This window comes from Porites lutea, chromosome 11, assembly GCF_958299795.1.
Source record: "Porites lutea chromosome 11, jaPorLute2.1, whole genome shotgun sequence".
Classification (NCBI taxonomy): Eukaryota; Metazoa; Cnidaria; class Anthozoa; order Scleractinia; family Poritidae; genus Porites; species Porites lutea.
The window spans coordinates 15783947-15794584 of NC_133211.1; the positions used below are offsets into that span (position 1 = coordinate 15783947).

Here is a 10638-nt window from a genome sequence, read left to right on the forward strand (position 1 = left end):
GTGAGGCAACGAGGCGCGTAGCGCCGAGAGTGGAATAATTGTTTTATCAAAAACGCCCACAAAATATAAAGAATTCTTCCCGACTTTATTTGTAAAAACAAACGATTTTCAGCTTGTTTTTAATTTTGAGCAGACGCGTACAGTTACCTAGACTAGTCCTTCGTCGGATTTCATATGGTGCGGGACGAGGACCTCTCGCGACTTCGTCGCTCGCGATCTGCCGATCGCGGCCAAACAAGGCTCGCTCCGCTCGCCAAGAGATCGACTTGTAGCAAGTCTGACAGTTACCATATTTGGAGAGCAGGGTATAATGGCTCATACACCATGATGGCTAAGCCGTTCAGAGCTCTAGAATTGCATTATCCAATGATTCAGTTTTTAATAATGTAATATTTAACACTTTGACAACTAGTATACCAAATGTATGAATGAAACCCACGTATAAAACAGTAGCGTTACCCAGTTAAAAGGCTACTCTGCAATTTTGGGTATAAATTTCATTTATTTCTGAAACGACACTCGTCTAAAGCTAGTATAACACGGGCAACCTAAACGCGCAACTTATTTTACATTATTTCTGCAAAACTATGTTGAATAGCAGGGTTGCGAGTTTTACCAACCACGTTCAAACCTGTCTTGCAACAAATCAGCTTGTTGCAAGTTGCGTGAATACTGACTCACTGGATAAAATTAAGCGGGATCCGTACACGGGAGTTAATTACATCACTTGCTACAAGTAAAAGTAGCAACATGTACATATATTTTTGCAAATTACCAGATTATAGATAAGCTCTTTGTTTTGTGTTTTTTTTACCTGGCTACCTGCTGTTCGTTCCAGAAGGTATCAATGGTAGACGACATCAGTTCGTTGACTCTTTGCGCATACGACTTGATGACCTGACCAGCTTTCTGTAAAAAGTCATGGTAATTTGATCGGATAATGGTTAGTGAAATACAGAATATTCAAACACCCAATATTAGTACTTCTACTATTTGGACGATCCTAGTTAAGAAAAGCACGACATGTGAATGTAGTTTAAAACAAGCCACACCATAAACAATCTATTAGTTGCCGACTATTCAAAGAGTTCACGACTTTGGGCATTTGGTTCTTTCAAATCTACCCTCGAAAAAGAAGTACTGCATACGCCATTGTGTCACGGAATTTTCTCGTTTTAGCTCACACCGGGTTAACAGAGTAAAAAGATTCCTTCCCTGCCCGCTAATAAAGTACAGTTGGAGTCGACATAACCTACCTACTTTGCTACTTACCCGATTTGCCTGGGTAACCTTGCCGCCAGCTAAGTTTATCAGACTCTGAATATCTCTCCTACAGAAAAGTATAGAAAACACATACGGTAGACAAGTCGTGTAGCACTTCCACAATCTCGGGAGGCTAAAACTGACTTGTATACGGACATTTTTTGATTCAAACGAGCAGATAGTACCAACCTGAAATCTGCACTTCTTTCATTTACTACCTCATCCGTCTCGTCAACATCATCTATAAACAATTCAACTGCAGTCGTTTACAAAGAACTTAAGAGTAAAACAGAAAACAATTGACTCAATAGAACTCACAGGGTTCATCGTTATATGAAAGCTTTCTGGGCTTGCCGAAATGTTGACTTCTTACGTGTACTGTCTCTGCATACCAGCCTTCAGTACGGGACGTTCTTGTACCTTGAGAATGAGATTAAAGACTGGTTTTCTCATGATCGTTATTATTGCACACTGGTAACACGTTCAGCAATAGCAAAACATCGCTCACTAAGACACTTCAATACTAAGGCCATGTCCACACGAATTCGGACTGATATATTTGAAACCGCATATTTTTAAAATTTTTAAATTAGGAGTTAAAGTAACCCCCAAAAAGGGCTAAAATAACTCCCTAAAAATTACGGTGTGCACAGAATTTCCACCCGGGTGGTTTGTGTAAATGGTCTGATATCCGAGCAATCGAGTTAACCAGTCGGGGGATTTTGGACGTTGAGAAAGTATAGGTATAATATGTGCAATATGAAAAGAATAGTTTTCTTTTGGTATTGACATTTATGTTCGTTGTGACTGTACAGAGGTTACCGATATAGATCAGTGGCGTGAAGAAAAAGAAAAGGTTGTCTGGGGTTAACGGATTCATGAGGGCCTTAGTTTGAAACAGGGAATTTCAATGTATTTACTACTATGCTGTACCTGTTGGGGCACGGGAGGTGGAAGGGCCTGAAGTTGACCAGTCAACAAATTTTCTTTTTCCTCTGAGCATTTCAGTCTGAAAGTGAGATAAATACCGATCACAAACTGGATAAGGTATCAAAAATTTCACTGTCAAGAAGATTGACTGACAATAATATCTCTCTAGCGTTGGTGAACATTACTATCAATTAGCACACGTAAATTACATATTGCCATGCGATTTTTTCATAGTAACTTCAAAAAGTCTTGCACGCTGAAAACCATTGGTCTGTGGACAAGAATGCAACACTAGTTCATTCGAAATAGAACGATTTCGCTTTAAAGGGCCTGTTCTCAAGAGTATTATCACATGACTTTATGCATTGGGAAAACGAAAGGTGAAGAAGTCAAAACTGATGATTAGTTCACACGTTTCGCCGAAACCGAGCTGACTCAAGCTTTATAATTAATTCAACTTTTTTATAAAATATATTTAAATGAAACCTACTTTAATGTATTTTCTCGTAACAAAAAAACAAAAAACAAAAACGGCACAAAGTTGTCATGCACTAGTTAAAGATAGCCCGCGAATACAGCCACCTCTCATCATTCCCCGTCGCGAAACGTCCTCATCAGCGAAGAGGAGTGACTACGCAGACGCTTGAAAGGGAGCAAGAAAGATTGCGCGCCCTGTCCTTTCTTGCCCATATTTCTTCAGATTACTGTTTTTTTTTCAAGAGCCTGATACGCAGGATAAGGAACGACGATAGGTGGCTGCATTCGAAGGGTTAGTTGAAGGCAAAGTACTTGTCACTAACCATGGCTGGCTTTAAGTCAGGTGAGACAGACTCTTCATCAGTCTACAAACAAATTACACCACATAATTATTGAGCCTAGTCATGAATATCCTGAATGGGACTGCTGGTGACGTTTTAAAAGCTCGATGCACAAGTGATCATCAAACATTTTTACACAGGGAGCTGATTGAAAAGCCAATGCAAAAAAACTAGAGTATAGTACCATCAACTAAGTTTATTAGTAACGATAGAACACTGACAACAACAGTCCTCTGCAGGACTACACTCACTCGAGAGATCATATCGCACCTACATGTACTTATGGTATGACTTCTTGGATCAATTTACAGTTAATATGTAAGTAATGTGACAAAGCCCTCCCAAGAGTAGATTCATTTTCCCAGAAAACAGGCTGCGTACCTCAGCATTTGCGGAATCGTCTTCAGCTGAAAACAAGTGAGGAGGATAGTTAAAGAAACAAAGAATAACTAAAGGTATCAAGAGATTAGATAATGAAGTAAATGGAAAAAAAGAAAGCAACCAGCAAGCAAAAAAAAAACACGATATCTTTGATCTTACCTGGCTCTTCTTGATCTGATTTTGGTGTAATTGGTGTTTTTGCAATAGACACTTGGAGTGGTTTCCGAGTCCTTTTCCTCGGTTGTTTTGACCGTTTATGCCGTTCTTCTCCGAACGGTGTTTCACCAATACCTAAACAAGAAAGACACACAAAGGATCAAACAAATACCAGACGTAGTTTCATGTTACGTGTATGCAATCTTCCTCTCTTCAACTTCGCTTGCTTATGTTACCGTCTACAGTAACTCTTTCTAGAGTTCTCTTGCACTCCGTTTGCGCAAGTCTCACGTCACCGATTGTCCTAGACCAGGCCTGGTCCTAAACGTGCAGGACGAGAAGAATATTCCCATCCAATCAAGGCTTGGCAATATTTAGTCAGAACTAAATAAGAAAACGCCACGTTGCACGTTATGTCTTCCGCAATAACATACAGAAAACTGCTTAAAATACGCGTCATACATGAACAGATTTCAAGTTTTCACGAGACAACAGGAAATTTAAAGCTAAGCGACCAGATATTTTAAATAAAAAATGTGTCCATAAACTTATCTTTTGCACTTAGTTGACAACAACAGTATTCTTCAACTTTTCTGTAGTGTAAATCGACCGTGAAGCGAGTGAAAGACAAAAACTAACAGATACTTTCTACATGCGTTTCTAAAAGACGAGCCTTCCAAGCAACACCTAAGATGTTACAGCTGCTCTCTTGTATTAAATTTTTTGAAGAATTAATTCAAATCGGTTTTAAACAATGATAGCTAAAAGAAACAATCGGTTCACTTGTTTTGTAACATATCTTGTGTAACAGCAAAGCAAAAAAGAGGCGAAACAATTCCAATAATTTGTGTCGAAGAAGCATTTCACGCATACTATAGGTATAAAAACGGTCAGTGATCCATAATCAACACTACCTGAGTCATGTAAAATCATGGAACGCTTTGCAGCATTTGATCCTCCAGAGCCTGGGCCAGTCTATAGAAAGACAGTAAGAGAAAGAACAGCAACAACAATTGTTGAATGGTTTTCCCTGAACATTTCTTTGGAATGTGTAGCAAAAGCATTTTGTTGTTATGTTTAACAGGTGTCATTACGTTTAACAGATTTAGCAAACACGGAAAACATGAAGAACCACTATGAAAAAGGCACTCTGTACTAATGGCCTTCACTTTTTTGGTAAATTTTCGTATTCTCTTTGTGATGAACTGGAAGCAACGCGCGTGTGCGGATAATTCGGGGAAATAATACAAAAAATCTTTGATTGTGAGAAGATTCCAGTCTTCTCCCTCCCAAACCCCCGGATGAGGGATGTGGTCTATGAAGATTAAGTTATTTCTGGACGCAAACGGTGGTCTCTATAAAGGCAACTACTGTTAGTTGTGACTAGCCATACACCAGGTTAACGGTTTACACACACTGTAGTGTTTTACACCGGGTGAATTATAAGCCGTGTAGGGTGTCTTTTACGCGTCAAATTTCCTAACCTAACGTAACAGCAAAGAAGCGGTCATATATGCTGTTCACACTCTAAATCAGAAAGATCTGTTTTAGCCCTAAAAACAGGGCCATTTCGGTGAGTAAATTTTGGGTCTAATTTGGCTCCCTTAAAATCAGGGCCAATACAGTCCAAATAGCTAGGACTGATTTGGTCCCAAGGCTAATATGGGCCCTACCGTGGGCTGGAATAGCCTTTTGATTGAGCTTTTTTGGCCTAAACTGTGCTCAAATGGCTCCAGGAAGGGCTGAATCAGACTTTGTCCTGCAGGGCTGAATTGACACTTTGGGGCTGAAAAAGATCTTTCTAATTTTCAGTGCAATTTTCCCCGTGGTGATAGATTGAATCTAGCGGAAAAGAGCCCAGCAATACCGCAAACGAACATAAAAGAAACAGCTTAAAAAGTAAAGTTAGCAAAAAAGTAGCTTACCAGACTTTTGCCTTGTTTCTTATGACTTGTTTTACCATAAGGTTTGCTATCAAGATTAAAGTCATACTCCAGTTCAGGATCACTATGAACAGAGTCCGATTCTTCTCCAGTATCGTCCTCTTTATCATATCTTTGTTGAGCGGTGTAACTAAAGTCTGTTTGCTGAGATAACTCCGTTGGTGTTTTAAGATTTGGAGCAATCTGAAAGTGATGACAAAGCCCTTAGAACTACATCAAGAACAATCGTGCTTGTAACATATTCTTTACAAAATAAAGCTTGATGGAGACATCTCTTGCACACATGACAAAAGTAAATAGAACTCAGAGATACGAGTGTGTTCGTGCACGTTTTCTTTCTATAAAGATGGGTAAGAGACGAATTACGTGTCTGTGTGGTTATGCCTCAGTTAGTACAAAGAAAGGAAAAGACAGAATGAGGCCGAGTGCACAACCTTTCTTGTGAAAATGAGTTTTATTAGCATGAGAACGAAAAATCGTTCCTATATCAAAGGCTGAACACTTAACTTCGTTTTGATACAGAGGCCCCGGGGAACTAGGAAATGGCCTAATACCTTGGCACGTTTTAAAGGAATATCCTCTTCCTCAGAGCTAACAGATTCTACATCTGACGGTTGGGCCTGCAAAAAACAAGCACGTTAACACCTGGGGTTGCAAATGCCTCAAACACATCTCTGAATGAATTCACTGGAGTGGACTGCTGACAAATTAAGACAAACATTAAAGCATACAAGGATAGGCAAGGCCTTCAATGATAAAGAGTCATTGTTTCCACGTAGACATTATTAAATTAATATAACAGGGTCTCTTAGTAGAGCGTCAATTATTTTTTAAGCTTCAGTTACGAGTGTTTAGACTAGAAATCGTTTTTTTGCTTAAATCCGAGCGAAATGTTATCTCTTTCCAACCACCTCGGGCCCAGTTACTAACAGATACCACAGTCTGAGAAATCTAATTTACAATTTCTCATATCATATAAACAGAACCATTCCAGTTCTGTACATAGGTACATCAACTCATCAGAAAAAGGAAAGACAGCAGCAGGGCTACGAAGATGAAGGAGAAATCGCGGGACAAAGTTCTCAAAACATCTACACATAATTCACCTGGGGCGATCCTTCCATTTGCAGTTCAATTTCTCGTGTGCTTAGCGGCGTTGTGAAACTTCTCATCATAACGATATCAGCTTTTGTTAATGGCCTTTTTTTCTTGGGTACTGGTTTTTTCGCTGAAATACAGAGGCCAACATCTCCCGTAGGGCTGTCTCCACTCAACAGACTTTGTCTTCTTCGTCTGCTAACAGTTTGAGCAACTGGTGATGAATTTATAAGGGGACTGGCGTCTTCAACGTAACATTCTGTTTCGCCATAGCACTCTGTAACTTCATCGCTGCCGCTGTCACCTAGAAAATCAGACTTAAACATAAACCCTTGCGTCTTTTTCAGCTTCTCAGGAGCAATTTTCCAGTTTTCCCGACTGTAAACTACTGAACCATATCTTGCATTTCACAAAAACCCAGCTTTTAACTTAAGGCTTGGATCTTTAAGCTTCATCTTGAGAAAATGAAGATAGACTTGTTAAGAGAAAAACCTGTATAGTTACCTCTCCAAACAAGCTCATTGTGATCTTCATTCTTGTCATCGATCTCCGAAATATTGGCTTCAGCCGCATCCTTGGGCAGATCTTTTCGTTTCCGTTGTGAAGACGTCTTGTTTGTAGAATTTTTGTTAACTTCTGGAAAGAAGGGTATCAAGTTAAAGCGAGGCCCGTCATTCTATCTGTCATGCTTCTACCCGTCCGATAACCTTTCGATACACGATGTGTCAGAAATGTGTGTGCCTTTCCTGGAGGAATTCACTTACAAGTCGAGCTGACGCTTACACAGAATACTACCGAAGGTAAATGGGGGAAAATGGTAAATGCTTTGTATATATTGTGGGCAAAAGCTTACCTGCTCTAGCTGGTGGACTGGCACTCCATTCAAATTATTTTGGACAATAAATACAATTGATGTAACAAAACAGGATTAAAGACCTAAGCTGTTAGGAGGCAGCCAGCTTTCAAAACCGAAGATTTGAACTTGGGAAGTAGTATGGTAGGGACGTTCTGCCCCTTTTTTTGCGGGGGAATCTCATTAACTTGCGGGGGAAAACATTAACGCGATGACTTTATAGCCATTTATCGTTATCTTATTATAAGGTCATGTGCTATATGAGTAAAACATCCCTACCACACTACTTCGGAACGACCATGAACCAGTGGTCTGATCGGGACTCAAAGCTGCGACCACTGGAATACGAATGCGACGCGATAACCTGCAGGCCACGCTGCCTCCGTACATAAAACACAACAGTGGGACCAAGCCATGAAGTTTGGTTTCAATTTTTTTCAAATTGAGTCTTACCTCTTGACACTTTCTCATTTCGGATTTTAGGATTATCTTCAGAATTTGAGTCACTATCTACTACAACCAAGTGACGAGTCTCTTTTTGCTTCTGGTATTTTCTTTTCACTCCTTGTGAACGTCTCTGGTCTATGGTCCTCCTCTTGACATCTAAAAATACAAGACCCCACAGTTCTACCATTCATCCTCTATGGCCACCAAGACAGAATAACGAGCACAAAAGGTCATTTCTTCAAAAATAACATTTGATGAATAAAATGTTTTTCATGTGTCTACTTTTGTATCATTCGAGACGGAAACCACACAAGGAACCAGGGAAACAACAAATTACGATCTGCTTTTAAAAATGGGTAAATTTACCAGTCAATGCTGGCTCATTTTGATCACCAGACTCTGTGTCTTGAGCCTGCGCCATGGGTAGAGTGTCGTTTTGTTTCCTTCCCATTCTTGTAGGCCTCCTCTTGGTGGGTATCCGTTTAGACTCTGTAAAGAAAAACAAGCTCTATCTGATGTCTTGCTTTTAATTCTAGAAAGGAAAACAAGCAGACGGTAGAGCGCTTGAGCAAGCAGGAGGAAGAAGTAAGTAAAAACGTCACAAAAAATAAATTCGCACTCTTTAAAACTCTATTGCGCTTACTATACCTCGTTTAAATAGTCAAATGCTGACGTATTTGCCTGGAGTTAAACTCTTAATGACTTTATCCAGGTAGAAAAAGAGAAAGCATCAATCGTCCAAATGTGTTGACATCCTCCATAAAAGGTCGCATTGACGTCACAGAAAATTGTGATGCACTTGCAAAGCTGATGTCTTGCTTACAAAACTAGTTGTTTCTGACGTTTTTGTTGCCGTGCTCGTTGGGGTTGCCCCAGCATAAATCCAGGGAAAATACTTTGCTGTATTTGTTACATAAATCCTGAGACATCGTTGAAACTCAATAAATAAACTTGCGGGTCATTATTTCCGTTCTATTAACAAAGAAAATTCCGGAATAATCCAAAATTTATTCCCATTTACTCTGCTGACAAGTTAAGCCATTTTTCCTGTAGTTGTGATTTTGCTTAGGACTTGCATAAACAACTTCGGATTATCAATGGAGCAGAGAGCGATGTAGCCTTCAGTGCTGGCTGCTAAGAAAAGAATGGATGTGAAGGTGGTGGGTATAAAATTTGACTAGATGACGACCAGAAGATGACTTTTCAAATTAAATACTCAGACGACAGAATTATTTTTCCACCGGTCTGATAGTCACTGGTTAGAACTATTTTGAGGTAAATTCTTAAAATGACTGGTCGCTTAGCGAGGGTTCATTGCAACAAATCTAGCAAGGCCCAAAGAGCAGCTTGTAAAGTTCGTGGTGCAAATGTTTTCACCTGCGTTTCGTCCTTCAGGTAACTTTCCAGTTGGAGGGTTCGCCGCTTTGCTGTTTTTTGAAGATACTGCGATATCAACGTTTATCCTTTGTCTTGTTGCTCTCGATTTGTCCTCCTTAACTAGGGATCCTTTATTACCACCAGTCATATCTTGGTGTTTTGGCCCACTCTCATCCTGAAAGCCAAAAAAAAGGAGAGAGAGAGAGAGAGAGATTCTCATTGCCTTATTCAGCTCTCCTATCCGCTGTAGAAAAAAATCACTTGATATGCAACTTTTCCTCTTAACACAAAGCAATACGCCATTAAAAATTCTAGCGCAAAAAGAGAATCGTACATTGTGACGTGTTTGGATAAAAATACCGCTCATTTTCAACTTGCATCCATCATAAAAATTTGTTAAATAATTTATATCACTCGACACAGTGTTTGAGTTTCATTACACCTCGTAATTCGTCAAAAATACTCCACAACACGTTGTATTTCCAACTTTCTTTTCAGTGTTTGATATCAGTGGTGGTGGTGGATTCAGATCTTTACGTAAGTTAGAGACCCGTGATTTAGTCCCTTGGATAACAGAGGGGCCCGACATCGAAATATTTTTTGTTGGCCCTGCGCAACCTCGTCTCCAGCGTCCTCTCGCTTAGGCCCTGCGGCCTGTCGCATTTTCGCCATATTAAAGTACGGTGCCCCCTGGCCCCTCCTTTTGATCCTCCAATGGATATGTGACGATTAGTGCCGTTTTTGAGATATTATCTAGCTCAAATCTACTTACCTCCGTACTGTCAGCAATCGGTAAAGAGTCCTGAATTACATCAGCACATTTCTCTCTTATGTCTTCATTATCTTTATCTGAGGCATCACCTTGATTACAAGAAGAAACATCAGAGCTGAAGGACTTTTGCACCTTCCTCTGTTTATAACCTTTAATCGGTAAAGCTTTGAGTGTACGTTTTCTTCTCTTACCAGATCTAGGGTCGCGTAGTCTTGCCGGGCTCATCATGTGTAACTTACTGTTACCATACTTGACTTCCATTACCTTCTGAAAGAATTGATAGAAACTATTTTTGCACATGCAGAGTATTTTCCGTCCGAGTTTCACACAACCAAAGTCCTCTGGATTTCAACGCCTGGGGACTGGCAGAACTTACAATTGATAGCAGGCACGATAAAATTTTAATTTGTGCTAACCAGTAAAGATTAACGTTTGTTTTACTGTCTAAAGTTATCGTTGAACAAAAAAAAAAGCAGGAATGTAATGTAATCAGTTCTAACTGTAAGACGACCAGCAGAAAAGTAAGCGTTATAGTTCGTCTTAAGCGCATTATTCCCACAGAAGGTAAGCTCCTTACCATACGGCATTTTTATAAAGCAT

The 10638-nt window shown here is 39.8% G+C and overlaps 1 protein-coding gene across 1 annotated transcript; it reads right to left on the reverse strand.

Moving 5' to 3' along the window:
- Positions 1 to 810: 810 nt before the first annotated feature.
- On the reverse strand, positions 811 to 8375 carry LOC140953259 (uncharacterized). The gene is made up of 14 exons (XM_073402758.1): positions 8256 to 8375; positions 7896 to 8045; positions 7094 to 7225; positions 6598 to 6893; positions 6046 to 6111; positions 5474 to 5674; positions 4463 to 4523; positions 3552 to 3683; positions 3393 to 3418; positions 2994 to 3035; positions 2197 to 2272; positions 1453 to 1504; positions 1273 to 1330; positions 811 to 909 (listed from the first exon to the last, which is right to left on the reverse strand). The coding sequence occupies exons 1-14, from the start codon at positions 8338 to 8340 to the stop codon at positions 811 to 813; spliced, it is 1476 nt and encodes a 491-aa protein (XP_073258859.1). The 5' UTR covers positions 8341 to 8375.
- Between the last annotated feature and the right edge of the window lie 2263 nt (positions 8376 to 10638).

Coding starts and splice junctions, on each gene's coding strand:
- LOC140953259 (XM_073402758.1), bottom strand. CDS start 8,340: ATGGGAAGGAAACAAAACGACACTCTACCCATGGCGCAGGCTCAAGAC. Junction 2,273..2,993: donor CTGACTTAAAGCCAGCCATG/GTTAGTGACAAG, acceptor TCTCACTTTCAG/ACTGAAATGCTCAGAGGAAA. Junction 910..1,272: donor AGGTTACCCAGGCAAATCGG/GTAAGTAGCAAA, acceptor GACTTTTTACAG/AAAGCTGGTCAGGTCATCAA.